The sequence below is a fragment of the Mus caroli genome, chromosome 9, assembly GCF_900094665.2.
Source record: "Mus caroli chromosome 9, CAROLI_EIJ_v1.1, whole genome shotgun sequence".
NCBI classification, from domain to species: domain Eukaryota; kingdom Metazoa; phylum Chordata; class Mammalia; order Rodentia; family Muridae; genus Mus; species Mus caroli.
In genome coordinates, this window is record NC_034578.1 from 57,836,496 (window position 1) to 57,852,792 (window position 16,297).

Consider the following 16,297-nt stretch of genomic DNA (forward strand, 5'->3'; position numbering starts at 1 on the left):
ATTGAAATTCAAAAATATGAGGAATTAGAAATTTGTCGGCTGTCATTCCGTGGTCTCTCTAATCTGGTAATGGGAGAAATAGGTCCAATATTGTACAATCCATTTATACTTTCTGCTTGTTTTTACATGACAGGGTCTTGCTGTGTGCCACATAATGGCCTTGGAATTGTGCTTCTCCTATCTCAGCCTCTCTATTAGTAGGATTGTTGATTTGATGTTTTTACACTATACTATGTATGGTTTTCAGAACAGCTTACATAGTTCAAAATTATTTATACAGCCAAAAGAAATGTAGACAATTAATTTGGGAGGTGGCTTGTAAGAGAACAGCAAAGAGTAAGACTGAAGGTTTTGCTTGATATTTGTAATTATTGTATCATTTTTGAAGAAGAGGACTTTATAACTTACCCCTATTCTTTTTTTTAAAGTTACTCTTATTTTGAGATGAATGCTTTTCAAAATCATCATAGTCAATGAACTAGAATCTTACCCTTACCTAATGTCTGTGCCACCCTCCAAGCAAAACCATTCTTCATTGAAACAGTTGATGAATGACTTCATGGATAATACACACACCATTTCTTAAATGAATGTAACCTGTTCCCTGCGGGCTGGAAATGACAATAATCACTCAAGTCAAATAGCTTTGACCATAGCAGGAAATCTGTATCCAAAAATCCTGCCTACAATTCATTCTTTGGTGCAGCAGAACTGTCAACTCTTAACTTAGCTACTATAGAGTTAAAATCCTTTGGTGATGTGAGGGACATTCAAGTACAGCCTTATTACAATGAACTCCAACGTCCAAAAACTGTTCTTATTTTGTGTTTGTACCACAGTAAGCCAAGAGTTTAAGCTCTACTAAAAACAAAACAAACAAACAAAAAGACTTTATCTATTTTTGTTCATTAAAAAACCTAATAGTGATATATTATTTTAAAATATCATACAGTTAATATATTTGGAGTTATTTAAAATTTATATTGAGAAAAACATGTATTTTCTGCATTGCTGTAGACAAACGTCTACATAAGACTGTTCAGTTGATTGTTGTTTTATATCAAACAACTTTTATAATACTCGTTTTCATTGTTACAGTATTTTATACATTTTAAGAATATGATTTTAAAAAAGGTATTACATACAGGTTTTGAAAGGGGGGCTCTCCAAGAGGAGTTAGGGTACAAAAGGGAAAGAAGAATTTGATGTAAGTCTATTTACTCAAAATATGTTTTCAAATACAGATAAATTGAAATTTTTTTAAAAAATATTCCAACAACTTGGCGAAAACCTAAAAGGTCTTACAAGAGAGAGAAAGGGTCAATAGGTTTTCCCCTCTAAATGGCCATAGACTGGCTCTCTTCATTTGCCAGATGCAGTTTACATCTCCACAGAGAGGACCAGAAGCTCCTATAAAATGGCCTTCCCTTTGTTGTTTCTCTCTGTGACCTCAGCTATCCAGGAACACAGGACTGGAAAACCTGGCAGCTCTATTAACCAGAACATGAGTCTAGAAGATGCAGAGTTGTCACTGAAGTAGTGTCTAGTGGCCAGCAGCACAGCTAACGGACATACTCCTGTCTTAAGTAAAGTTCACACAAATGTTTTAAGGCTATTTTTTCCTTCCCCAAACCTAATGCGTTCATGATACAAAACCTCTGGGTCACATATCAGGTGGAAACACTAAAGAAACTCTAAAGCTCAGCAGCCTGTGGAGAAATACACAGATGGAAAGCAGTTAAGGGTGGGGGTGGGGAGTGGATAGATAGACCTTGAAGTGTTGTCTCACTTATTCCTCAGTTTCTTAGGAAATCATGCTTCCTTTGTTTGTTTGTTTGTTTGTTTGTTTGTTTGTTTTCAAGGAAAAGAAATCCCACCAATCATATTTTGCAGGCTGGGTGACCCTCCCTTCCAGACTTTGAAAGAAAGCTCTCTAGTATATAAGCAACCAAACCAAACTCCTTATAAGCTCAAAGTTTAGGAGTTCAGAGAGCTTGTGTCCTGGGGCCAGGGAGCAACATAATCTATATATAAGCAAATATATGTCTCTTCAATTGCTCACATGAACAAGTTCACCTTGGACTAGGGAAATCAAAGGGTTTGCAGCAGCTTAAACAGTGAGTATTCTCTCTAGAGCTTTGTCAGTCATTAGGTAGAAATCTCCTAAAGAAAACCAATGTTAACAAAAAGGGCCACATCCCCCTTACACACACACACACACACACACACACGCACACACATGCACAGGCACACGCACCCGTACACACATACAAGCACACACGTGACAGCAGGGCAGTTAGAGAAGCATGGTGCAGGCTGGGAGAACACCGAAAGTCCTACAGAAAACTTCCATGCCTCTCTATGGAGGAGAAAAGGGAGGATTGAAGGGCATTTCCTCTGAAATCCAGTCTCTCTAAAATGTTCACCATTGAGGTAACTGTTTTCTTTTAGAGATAGAGGATAGGAAAGTGGGGTTAAACTTAGGTATGAGCCAGGAAGAGAAAGGATGTGACCAGAAAGATGCACAGAACCCCATAGTTTCTGGTCCTCAGGACCAGGTCCAGGAAGAGATGTGCTTTTAAACTTAATAGGTATCCTACACACATGCAAGTCCAGAGATCAGCCTTGAAGAGAAACCAAAGAACAGAGGGGAAGCCAAGTTCAGACAGAGGCAGAGGGAAGGAGATAGAAAGCCAGTAGGGAAGGACTACTGGCACTGAGGGCTGGCCTCTGCCTCCACTTCATTCGCTAGCCTCCCACACTAACACTGGGCAACACATCATGCTATAAGGACGGCAAGCTAAATGTGTGCATTTGTGTATTCTCATGACCTTCTCAGCAGCACGCGTTCTAAGCAGAAACTCACTTAGAAGGCAGGCACGGCCTAATTCCCATGCAGCTCAGTGACAAATATAGCCTGCTTTATCAAAACTGCTCAGTGGCGGTACAAATCGCAGACGATAATTTATGAAAGAAACTAATTCAACTAACTAAGGCAGTGGCTGTCAAACAAAGGACAGCAAATCCACACTGACAGCTCCATGCAGCCCACCAGCAGAACTAAAGAAAGGCCTACTCTGCTAACTGCATCATCTTTAGCAACAGAGGCAGAAAACACAAGAGCTTCCTTTTCCCAACAAAGAACTTTGTCATGGGCGGTCCCCCATTTTCAAATGTAAAATCTTTCAGGACAGTAAACCTCTCCCCTGCATTGACAATCTCAGAGCATTAGAGCCCACACAGACAAGTTATCTATTAATGAGCTGGGAGTTGCCACCTACCTAGTTATATTGTTGAAGCTGAGGAAGAGGCGTTGGAGGCAGGGCAAATTATCCACATCTCTCTAGAAAATAACAGAAAGCAAAAATTTATCAGTTGAAAGAAAAAAATATTGTATTAAAATGCCTTCTTGTTCAGCTGCTGGAAGATATTCATGTCTCTCCCCCTCCCGCTACACCCTTCATCTCCTCTGGACTCGGAGAGCCATTCTTTGCTGCTGCAGAGCAGGCGAGTGGGAGGGTGTCAGCACATCCGCAGAGCAAGCTGCACCAGCACTAGCAAGGTACAAAGCGGTGGAGGAAGCAGGGATCACTGCGGCTAGCTTCCTTCGTGCTCTCTCTCGGGAAGGATGCCAGGATGCTACTTCAGCATTTACACAGCACAGGCAGTGTGATCCAGGCTTGCTCAAAGTCACTTTTCAAAAGGACACACTCAAAAGCTTTTCAAACAATGGGGCAAATTTCAAGGCCATTTACCTCATTATTCTCAAACTGTTGGAAATAGATCACTCAGTTACAAGGACACAATACAGGGACAACCACTGCCAAACTAAAAGCACTATAAGGTCAGCTACTAATCTAGGCACGGACTAAAAGTTTACACTGTATACTTTAACATATGCTAAAAAATGTTCCTGCAGTATTTTTAAATGTTGCTCTTAGCCAATACTGAAAGATTTAGGCTCGGATGACTGGGGAAAAAAACATAATAAACACACTCAATTTCATTAGGCATAACAACAACAACAAACCCCCAAAACAAAAACAATAAAAAAGCCTTCCAAAAGAACTGACATAGTAGAGGACTAGCCTCTGCTAAGGAAGTAGAGTAATCTGACTTAATGTAGAAAAGACAGCACTTGAGGCTGCCGCAGGTGCAGCACAAGGGTGGGCTGGCATATTGGAGGGTGGGCTGTCAGGTGGAGGGTGGGTTAACAGAGTAGAGGGTAGGCTGTCAGGTGGAGGGTGGACTATCAAGTGGAGGGGGCTATCAGATAGAGGGTGGGCTGTCAAGGTGGAGGGTGGGTTAACAGGGTAGAGGGTGGGCTGTCTGGGTGGAGGGTGGGCTGTCAGGGTGGAGGGTGAGCTGTCAGGTGGAGGATGGGTTAACAGGGCAGATGGTGGGCTGTCAGAAGAAGGGTGGGCTGTCAGGGTGAAGGGTGGACCATCAGGGTAGAGGGTGGGCCGTCAGGGTGGAGGGTGGGCTGGCAGGATGGCTATATAGCCCCAGAGGCTGGGACAGGACATGCCAGACTTCAAGCACTCTGCCACTTCCCATATAAAACCATTTCATTTCCAGTACAGTGTCTTCCTTCTGTAGTAACTGTCATTCCCCAGGCCTCTCTGGAAACACTGATCCATAAAGGTGAAGCAGTAGTTTCTACATCTTTCCATGGTAGAAGTAAAAGTGTAGAAAACAGGACAGCAGACCAATCTCTCCCCCACCGCCATGAGTAACGGGCTGTGTAAGTTGGCAAACTTCTACCATTATCTCTTCCGCCACCTCTCTCTGACTTTCCCACAATTAAGGAGGAGTGCAGGCTTCATAGGATCTTCTTTCCCACCGGAAATGGCTGCTGCTTTCTTACCTCTCCAGAAACAAAAGTCAGAGCTGACCTGAACGCCCTCTCTCCACTCTCTGAGCCCAGACTCTTCCTGGATCTACCTGGGCACAAGCACTCTGGTACCCACTGGGGCTGGAGGCGCCATGCAGCTCCTGAGAGTTACTGCAGTCTCACTCTTGTGTTTGAGTGTTTTGCCTTCCTGTACGTCCACAGAGCAGGGGCATGCCTCTTGCCTCTGAAGGCCAGAAAAAAAGCAATGCATCCCCAGAACTAGAGTTACAGCCAGTAATGAGTATCCAGCTGGGTGCTGAAAACTGAGTCCTCTAGCAAAGCAGCCAGTGCTCCTAACCAAAGCACTCTCTCCAGCCTCTTAAAACCTGTGTTTCTCTTTTTTTATTATTATTACATATAAGTACACTGTAGCTGTCTTCAGACACACCAGAAGAGGGTGTTGGATCTCATTACCGACTGTTGTGAGCCACCATGTGCTTGCTGGAATTTGAACTCAGGACCTTCAGAAGAATAATCAGTGCTCTTAACTGCTGAGCCATCTCGCCAGCCCCTCTTTTTTAAAATAAATCTTTTTAAAAACATTTTAATCTTCTTTTTCAGATCTTGTAAGTTGTTAAGTATTGAAACTTAAATGTCACTGCATCATTTCCCCCTTCCTTTTCCTCACCCCAAGCATTATCATGGATCCTTCTCAAATTCATAGCTTCTTTTTCTTTAACTACTGTTACATACATATATTCTTAAATATATAAATACAACTGGTTCAGCTGCTATAACGTTACTTGTATGTCTATGATTTCAGGGCTGACATTCGGTATTGGATTCCCTCGGGTGGCTGTCAGTAAATATCCTGCCTTCACCTTCGGAACCCAGACCAAGACTACGCTGAGGCTTTAAGCTGTGTTTTATCAATAAGTTCTTCTGGTGGTAGGACCCATCCATCCAACTGCTTGGAACCAAGCTATGATTTAAGCATTTTAGAATGAAAGAGGAAGGAGAAATAGGGGTTGAAATTCTATAAGGATGCTCAAGCCTTTTCCCTTTAAGGAAAAGACAACATGTTAATTGTATTGTCAAGGACTCAACAGTCGTAGCACATCTTTTCTGGATGTAACTATTTCACAGGCAGAGCACTATTATATCACAGCTAGAATATTAATATACATAAGCATGAAAAGAAAATATTGATACCTACAGAAATATTTACAGGTCATATTATTAATCTGCTCACCACCTTATATTTATTGTACTTAAAACATGCTGGAAATCATATTCAACAGACTTCTGAAGTATGATTTAAGGCATTCAATATAGTTTTCACCAAACCCAGATACTATGGCAGATGCCAACAAGAGCTTGCTGACAGGAGCCTGAAATAGCTGTCTCCTGAGAGGCTCTGCCAGTGCCTGACAAATACAGAAGTGGATGCTCACAGCCATCCATTGGACTGAGCACAAAGTCCACAATGAAGGAGTGAGAGAAAGGACCCAAGAAGCTGAAGGGGTTTGCAGCCCCATAGGAAGAACAACAAGATGGACTAACCAGTACCCCCAGAGCTCCTTGGGACTAAACCACCAATCAAAGAAAACACTTGGTGGGACTTGAGGCTCTAGTTGCATATGTAGCAGAGGATGGCCTAGTTGGTCATCAATAGGAGGAGTGGCCCTAGGTCCTGTGAAGATTCTATGCCCCAGTATAGGGGAATACCAGGGCCAGGAATGGGAGTGGGTAGGTTGGGGTGCAGGGGGAGGGAGGAGGGGATAGGGAATTTTCAGAGGGGAAACTAGGAAAGAGGATAACATTTAAAATGTAAATAAAGAAAATATCTAGCCAGGCAGTGGTGGCACACGCCTTTAATCCCAGCACTTGGGAGGCAGAGACAGGCAGATTTCTGAGTTTGANAGGCCAGCCTGGTCTACAAAGTGAGTTCCAGGACAGCCAGGGCTATCCAGGGAAACCCTGTCTCTAAAATAACCAAAAAAAAAAAAAAAAAAAAAGAAAAGAAAAGAAAAAAAAAGAAAGAAAGAAAGAAGGAAAGAAAGAAAGAAAAAGAAAAAAAGAAAGTATCTAATAAAAAATAAGAATATGTATCAAAAATAGAGCTGAATGAAATTATGAACTTTGAGACTGATGAAAGGATTAGAAATCCTTATTTTTCTAAAAAATAATGACTTTGCAGATGAAGAACTCATCTCATCTGCTCAACAGTGTTCTCCATATTCCCTAACTTTGTAAGTGAATTGAATGACTTAGCAATCTTCCTGTATGGAATGTCTATTACTCATGACTCAGCAATCTGCCTGTATAGAACGTCCATTACTCATGACTCAGCAATCTGCCTGTATGGAATGTCTATTACTCATGACTCAGCAATCTTCCTGTATAGAGCATCTATTACTCATGACTCATCAATCTGCCTGAATGGAATGTCTATTACTCAGGCTATTCTTAGTGACTCTTCTTACAGAGAAATAAGGAGGAAGCAAGGTGAAGACACAGGGTGTGGCAATGCAGCAAACAGGACCAAGAAGACTGAAAGAAAACCATCTTTATTCTTGTTTCTATTATTTTTTTAAAAGTCAGGATACAATATACTTAGCAGAAATTATTTCAGTTTGAAAAGTTATAAATGGATGTATTGAGCATGTTTGAGAACAGAAAAAAGAGAAAAGAAAACAGTATTCCTTTTCATTAAAAGACTAAATTAATTCCAAGTTACCTGCTATAGCCTTCAGTTTTCAACAGACACACATGTGTTACCCAAGGGCTGTGACTCCTAAGCCATCCTACACCATTTTAACCATACATTTATCAAAATGCCAGAAAGCCCAGGCAGCATCAGCTCATGCTTCTCAAAGGCATTAATAGTCTTAGCTGCATTTCCTGTCCCCTACCCTTTCTATGGCAATTGACATCAATCAATCTAGCTGTACCCTGCTTTTCTGTAATCTCACCCAGGAAGGAGGACTAGAAAGTGGGTGCTGATGCCAACTAGGGAGCTCCCCCTTAACCCTCTAGAAGCCCTGCTTTAACTGCTATGAGGAAAACGACTCAGTACCTCCATCTCACAATCAATGGCCTTCCTGTATTTGAATGTGTACCTGAAACTTACATCACAAGACAGGTCTAAAAAACAAACAAACAAACAAACAAACAAAAACTGGCAGAAGTGTTGCCTGATGTGCAGACCTCTAAGCCTCCTAGCTAAGCTGTCAGAAAGACCCAGAGTCACTCAAGTTTCCCTGTGTCTGATTATCGCAAACCACCAACTCCTACAGAAAACAATTACCATAGGAAGACAGGGCAGAAACACCAAGGTGCTAAGGCGGGGCAGAGAGAATTAACTCAATTCCGGCTGCGGACAGACGTCTACACTTAGAGCTTACAGGAGACATGAGGAAAACATGGCACCAGGAGTGAAGGAGCTGGGAAGTTTGTGGAAAGTAAAAGGCAATTACTGAGAACTCGATAGCTAAGACTGAAAATCAAATTAAATACAAGTTTGCGTTTTAAAGAGTTAATTTCAAGGTATAACCAGAGAAGCAATAAGAGTGCAGAGATGCACCTGGGAGAACTACAATGACAGAAGTTATAAAGAAAGATTAAGATGTAAGCAATGTGATGAGATGGGCTGCACTATATTCTGAAGGCTTTAGTAAAAGAAAATTTCTTTATGAAAATGCAGATGCAAAATGTTCTCATAGGTGTGTTAATAAAAATTACGATTACCTTCAAATCTGCATAGCACCTGGAAAAAAGAAAGATGGTGGACCTGTGATGGGGTGGCTGACCACAGAGAAGTTTGAGTGGCGACTGAAGGAGGACTTGTGGATTAGTTACCATCTTCTTTACACAACATTCTTATGGCCTAAAAGGAAAGTTATAGAAGATGGCCTAGGCGGCCATCATTGGTCTTGCAAAATTTATATGTCCCAGTACTGGGGAACAGCAGGGCCAAGAAGTGGGAGTAGGTGGGTAGGGGAGCAAGTTGTGGGGAAGGTATAGGGAACTTCCTGGATAGCATTTGAAATGTAAATGAAGAAAATATCTAATAAAAAATTCAGAAAAAAAAAGGAAAGTTATTCAAAGAAAATATGCTGCAAATGTCACAATATCATAAAGCATGATGAGTCTATGGGGAAATGCTTTGAGTGCAGGGGTAGACCAGCAAGTGGAAGAGAGAGCAATTCCAGAGAAGCTCATTTTAATTAGCACTTATTTTTATAAACATGACAGTTCATTTTCATAGGGAAATAGGTCTTTTCAATAAAATATAGCCAAGAAAACAGACAGCCATATGTGGATAAAATGAACTCTCACCTATTTTTTTTTGTTTGTTTGTTTTGTTTTTTTGTTTTTCGAGACAGGGTTTCTCTGTATAGCCCTGGCTGTCCTGGAACTCACTTTGTAGACCAGCCTCGAACTCAGAAATCCACCTGCCTCTGCTTCTCCCAAGTGCTGGGATTAAAGGCATGCACCACCACGCCCGGCTCTTTTATTTATTTATTTATTTATTTTTCTTTCTTTTCCTTTTTTTTTTTTTGATCACCTATTATCTTATAGCACACAAAAGTCAAAGATAGCTCAGAGTCCTGAAAGGAGCAATAAAGCTGTAAACCTTCTAGGAGGAACACTGGATAATACAGTCATGCTCTGCAATGGGAAGAGTCCTCAGACAGGACACAGAAGACAGAGGGGCAAGTTACAGATGATGCCATCAAACCTGAAAGCGTCCACACACTGAAAGCTGTTTCTAAATAGTGAAAAGAACAAGCCATGAAAAATGCACTCTCTGCAGACATCCAGACAGACACTGAGATAGAGCAAGAGACAAATAGACAAGTAGAGTGAGACAGAGACAGAGAGATGACAGACATAGCCATAGAAGACACAGACACAGAGGGAGGGGAGAGAAAAGAGAGGAGAGGAGAAAGAGGAGAAACAGCAGGAGAGAGAGAGAGAGAGAGAGAGAGAAAGAGAGAGAGGAATCTAGACTGTCAGATAACTTATAACATCAATATTCTAGACAATGGACAAGATGCTTGACAGACACTCGATGCCTTTAACTCATCAAATAAATGCAAATCTAAAACAATAAGAATTACAGAAATAAATTACACAGACGCTCAGTGCCAATTGTTTCTGATAAATTTAGCATTTCCAATAAATTCAACAGTTTCTGATAAATTCAGACATTCACATTCCTTTGTTTCTACCTAAGAGAAATAGAGCTTTAGGTCTACTAAAATAAATAGATAAATAAAAATATGAACACTATCCATAGCAACTTTGTATAAGCCAAAACAAAGAAACAAAAACAAAAACAAACCAGAAAGAAGATTGGAAAACAAGCAAGCAAATGCTACGATGGCTTTTCCAGTGGAATCCAACCCAGAAATTTAAAAAACCTATAATAACACACATTGATGACTGTCAAAAAGTTCGAGGAAGAATCTGCTCATCTATTCATGTGCTATACAACGGCTCACGGCAAATGACTACACAGAGTATGATCTCAGTGTGTGCAGGCCACACCACCCAGGCTTACATGCAGGTAATGATGTCAATCCCATGACAAAACCACCTAAAACTATATTTCTAAGCAGGCATGACATGCATGACCTGCTATGACATGGTATGTGGTTGTACACACTTTATATAAAGTATCAATGTAGACAAAATTATCTAGAGACAGATATCAGAATACCCCTGGGGTACAGGCAGGACTGACTAGAAAAAGAGGTACAGGAGAAGTTTCTGGAATAATAGGAACATTTCAGACATCTTGATCTGGCTGGTAATTAACAACAAAATAAAACACATTGAATTGTACAGCTAAGATGATATATTTTTATTGCACTTAGATTATAACTCAACCAAGTCTAGAGGAAAGTCCTCAGCAATGTGGGAACATGGAAGATACAGTATGCTGTAGAAGTTCCTTCCTGTCTACAGCAACATTCCCCAAGCAGTGACCACTCATTCTGTGTCTCTATACTATGCAGCAAATGAAGCAGAGCTGGGTAGGGGTGCTCCACCAAGCCTGATGACCTGAGTTCATGGGATGCTCCACCAAGCCTGATGACCTGAGTTGGTCTCACTGAACTTAAAGCTCACTGCTGGGGCTGGACAGACTTGACAGAGAACTTCCAAAATCTGCTTGTCTCTTTCCCACAATGCTGGATTACAGTGTGATGTCAGAAGAGATCTGACTCTTGCCAAATTATTCTCTGACCTCCACAGCCATGCGGAGACATGACTTCCCCCTCCTGGCCTCACAAAATAAGAATCAATCAATAAATAAATGAATAAGTAAATAAAGCAAAATATGAACTATTGACACGGCTTCTTACTTTGAAACTTCTTTTATCCATTCAGGGGTTGCTCAGTGTCTCCTCCTTCCCTCTGCACTGTTTGGCAGGGCCCAGGCAGCCTCTCTGAGCCTAGCTCAGTGGTAGCATAGCACACAGCGCCATGAATACATAGCTGTGCTCCTTCTGCTACAGTCATTGCTTAACTATTAGAGTAGATGGAAGTGCAATCATCTCCTGGGAACCCATCAATCCCACTCGCTTAGGTTCTCACTGATCTAGTCCTGTCCCTTCTGAAGACAGGGTAGTGTTCCATTTATGCAGACCACTAGCCTGTTACTTTGGATACTGTTGCTCAGTGTGGGCTTGCCTAACGTGTCCTGGTCATTAGAGTAAGCTCATGTGCTCTCGGGAGGGCCGTCACAGAAGGAAAGCTGAGCTCTCAGCACTGAAGGAAGGAGTCATGAAGAATGCACAGCTCCTTAAAACCAAATACAGACTGAGACTTTGTATTAAGTTGGAGAATGTAGGTCATGATGCTGCTCCTGCTTACTGTGTATATTTGGGTCTAGACCCATGAATAGCACATGCTCCTACAATATTGCCTAATAAAGTTGGAAGTCATCAAGAGCACTGACACATAATAATGAAAGGGACAATCTGTCAGGAAGAAATATCAATTGCAACTTTATAATGTCTAGAACATAACTTCAAAATATTGACCATGTGTTAGACATGTATGCTGACATGCTAGGCAATATAACAATATAACAAACTTCATAAAACTGATCCATAGTCATTAAACATAAAGAACTTAAATTAGAAAAGACAGCTATGATAAAATGAATAATGAAATCACATGTTTCAAAAACTAAAAATACACTCCAGAGGCTTAGGAAGAGGTCTAGTGGTAATCACTTGCTATAAAAGCAATCTCTAGCATCCATGTAGGAATCAGATATTCTATGCACACCTGTAACCCAGCACTGCGGGGTAGAAACAGGAAGATCCTGGAAGTTCTCTGTCAAGTCTATCTAGCTGAAGCAGTGAGCTTCAAGTTCAGTGAGAGATCCTATCTCAAAACCCAGGATGGAAAGTGACAGGGAAAGACACACAATATCCTCCCCTGGCCTTTGCATGCTCACCCCATCTCCATACTCCTCCAATATGTGTGTGTGTGTGTGTGTGTGTTTCCCTCAAACCACATGCAGTTCAAAACCTAGAGCTTAGAAAATCCTTTGATTTAAATGACAATGCTAAGAAAGAGCCCCGGGGCTGGAGGTAGAGTGCTTGCCTAGCGTGTTGAGCTTCATGGGTTCATCCCCAGCACTGGGGGGAAAGATGATTTCATCTATTTCATTTTTTAATTAAAAAATATTTATAGTGTAAACATGTATGTTCATGCATGCATGTGTACCTGTGTATGCATGCGTGCAAGCATCTTTGGAATTTAGTTTTACTCCAGAAAACATGAAAATTATCACTTCAAAACAATCATATTGCTTGATGTAGGATTCTTCCTGCATGGCGCTCCATACAAGGTCAGCCTCCAACAACAGATATGAAGGCCTTGGCTCTGGCCTACAGACATGAGGACTGCAGGTTTTAGGCCTATCTGGGCAAGACAGGAAAACCCTGTCTGAGAACCCTGCTCCTCCTGCTAGCAATGATGGTGACCAAGACTACAAAATTCAAGATCGGTAGTCAGAAAACAAAGGCGACTTTTGGAAAGAAGCTATATCTATAAATGCTAAAATTATAAAAATAAATACTAAAAACTAAAATATCAAGTGTCTAGAACAAGAAAATAACAAAGAACAAGAGAGGTGATGGAAAAATCAACAAAATTATGTTTTTAAAGGCTACACAGAGGTTCTGTAAAACCCAAAAGCAGATTATTTGAAAGTATTATTAAAATAAACAATATTCATTAAGAAAAAAATCCTAAGGAAAGATTATAAGTAGTGGCAATGGGGGCAGAAATACAGATAGAGTGATCAAAATGAAAACAACTAAGACACGTGTCCTCCTCATAGTATAAGAAAATTATCAAAACAGCCAAGACTCCACCCAGTCAAAGTCAAACGCACCCAGCCAATTTTCCAATTAACTTCCACTAAATGGCTGAGGAAGACATTATCTTTACCTCCCATCTGGAGATTTCTAAGTATAGAAGCACACTGGGAAATCAAAGGATATGAGTGTGGGCCCTCTGCAATCTGTCTGCAGTGGGCAGAGCATCACAACATCAACACCAGAAATGTAAGAGGAAAAGGACTTATGGGTCATGTCATATAGTGTAGACATAGCTATTACCAACAACCTCAGCAAAAGTCTTCAGGACTGTGCACAAAGCCAGCTAATGAATGTAGCCTGAATGTGTGCATCCTTGGAATTAGTTTTTCCAACAAACATGAAGATCAATACACACTTCAAAACAACCCTACGTTTGATGCGGAATTCTTCCTGCACAGAGCTCCATACAAGGCCAGCCTCCAATAACAATAGCTAGATGCAATACATTTTCTTTAAAATAGAGAATAATCCAAGAATCCACCTGCTCTTTTGCTTCAGCCTCTTCCTTCTAAAGGTTTTTCTAGCCCAGTGGAAAACAGAGCCATCAAACTCAAAGTCTAGTGAGGGGCCTTCACTTGATGGCTCCTTCTACATATCTTCACGTGACAGAGGGGCAGCAGGCTTTCCTTCCCTGCCTCTCAAACCTTTCACACTGGTAACAAGGTCTCAATATAAATTTTGGTGGGAGACAAGCATGCCAACATACAGTAAATATATAATGTTTAGTAGGAAACTGCTATTATTTGTTTAGGAAAAAAACAACAACCACCAGTTGAAGTTTTGTCTTTTACTGTATATTGTAATGCAAAGTGCTGGCCTCCAAGATCTGGAGTCTGCACAAAGCCTGAGGGATCCTCAGTTAATTAACCCAGTTAATTCTGATTGGTGAATAAAGATGCCAGAAGCCAATAGTTGGGGAGAAGAGATATAGGAGGGGTTTAGGTTTCCTGGGCTAGAGACTATGAGGAAGGAAGAGGAGAAGCAGCCATGGGATAGAGAAGAGGTGCAGGAGAGAGGGGGAGAGAGAAGAGAAGAGACCATCATGGAAGAAGAACAACACGTAGGAGGGAGAAGGAGAGCTGCCATGGCCGCTGAGTCAAGAGAACATGGCCAAGAGGGCTGCCCGATGGGGTGAAGAGCAGGCAAGATGGAACACAGAAATTAGTAAGTAGTCACTTGGAGTTATTGGTAGGAAAGTGGATTCTAACAGCATGGAGGTTAGGCAGTGGCCCAGCTAAAATGCTGCTTAAGGCATATTAAAATATAAAGACTGTGTGTGTGTTTCATCCGGGAACATAAATGGTCAAAAGTGGACAGAAACCCTGTGCTCGGATTTATTAATATTTTTTTACTATAACCACCAAAAAAACCCATTTAAATAGAACGCCCATTTAGATAATTTACAGACATACTAATAGAATAAGTGATCAGAGCAAGATTATTATAGATAACATCAATGAACCAACATCAAAGATGATTCCACATGTTACCAACAGTATCAAATCAATTTCTTAATAAAATTTCCAAACAAAAAGCATGTTAGCTATCTGTGGAGTTTCAAGACAGCTGACATAGTAGTTTTACATCTAATGGTTTCTGTGCTGCCTTCCACAGATAGCTACCTGGTGTGCACATCTCTGGAGGAGACTAATTCTCAGTCTAGTCCAGCATTCCCTGGTTGCCTCTAGTTCTTTGGCTAGGGTTGAGGACTCAGAGTTTTCCATGTCTACTCTGTTATGCCTATTGTTCAGCTCATGTTTGAGCAGTCGTATTGGCGAGACTTTATGGGTGTAACTTCTGATATTACTAGAAGACACAGTCTCACAGCAAACTCTCTGATCCTGTTTCATATAATCTTCCTGCTCCTCTTCCACGGAAAATAATCTAATTATATATTTTTTAAAGAAGGCAGCAGGAAGCAAAGAACCAATTTCTCATTGGTCAAGAAACAAGTTTAATGGTGGAGGATACCAGAATAAATTCAGAGCAATGTTTTTAATGAGATAGAAAAGAGCAGATGAGGAGAGAATGTGGTATTCTTGGAAGAGGCAGGCGTGCTTTCTTGAAGTGGTTTCATTCTCTGTAACGGGACCACGTGGACATGCGTGGAACAGCCCACTTCAGTGGGGATTTATTATTATAGAAAGTCACAAAGCCTTTAAAGGGCTGTCTTAAGAGAAGCCTCTACACACATGCACGGTATGGACTATTTGTGCCATGTGAAATAATGAAAAATTATAAATAATATGATTGTCCAGGATGGAATCATAACCATAAGATGGAATACTATATAGCTGCTAAAATTAGCAAACTAGAGTTAGAGGTATTAAAGTGGATGACTTTCAAGGCATGGTGTCAATAAAAGCAGACTTCAGAAGACACACACCCTGAGTCAGTGCCATGCACAAAGCACTCAAAAGCATAAAAACCTATTCCTATGTGTTCTTTAGAATTTTAAAAAAATGTCCTAAGCGGAGCCAGGAGGGGGCTTGGTGGTGCAGCTGTGACTAGGGTGTGTAAAGCCCTGGGGCTGATCCCTAGCACTGAAGAGAAAGGGAGTCAGAAAGAGAAGTGTGGAGAGTAGGCAACACCCGACTCAGAACCAAGGCTACTTCTGTGAAGGCAGAGGCACAGAAGGGAACCTAAGGTCTGGGCTGTGCTCCAAAGGGTTTCCTTTATTAAGCTGTCTGAGAGCTCCCAACGCTGATGGTATTTCCAGTTATGAGGGGTGGTTTTGATTGTTTTCCTTGAAGCAGAGCCTCACTCTAGCTCATGCTGAGCTGGAACCCATGTAGCCTAGGCTGGACTTAAACTCATGGTAGACCGCCTGCTTCTTCAGCCTCCTGACAGTTGGGAGTACAGGCCTGAGCATCACACCCAAGCTTTCAAAAGGAACAGCATCATGGAAACAATAAAGATATTTAGCTTGACACTGACCCAGTTTCCAAGAAAAGACTGGCAAACGAACATGAGTCCTGACACTGAGCGCATGAGAGGTCCCTGTTCATAGGTAAAGTATTTCCTTCCCAGAGCTGAATAAAAATACTGTTTCAAT

The 16,297-nt window shown here is 41.2% G+C and overlaps 1 protein-coding gene across 5 annotated transcripts in view; it reads right to left on the bottom strand.

Annotated features, from left to right (window-relative positions):
- Lrrc49 (leucine rich repeat containing 49) overlaps positions 1–16,297 on the bottom strand; it is a 110,879-nt gene that overhangs the window by 72,566 nt on the left and 22,016 nt on the right. For all 5 annotated transcript variants that reach the window (XM_029482033.1, XM_021171703.2, XM_021171704.2 and 2 more), the window contains one exon: positions 3,282–3,343. In XM_029482033.1, coding sequence (XP_029337893.1) covers positions 3,282–3,343 — 62 coding nt within the window. The remainder of the gene's footprint in view (positions 1–3,281; positions 3,344–16,297) is intronic.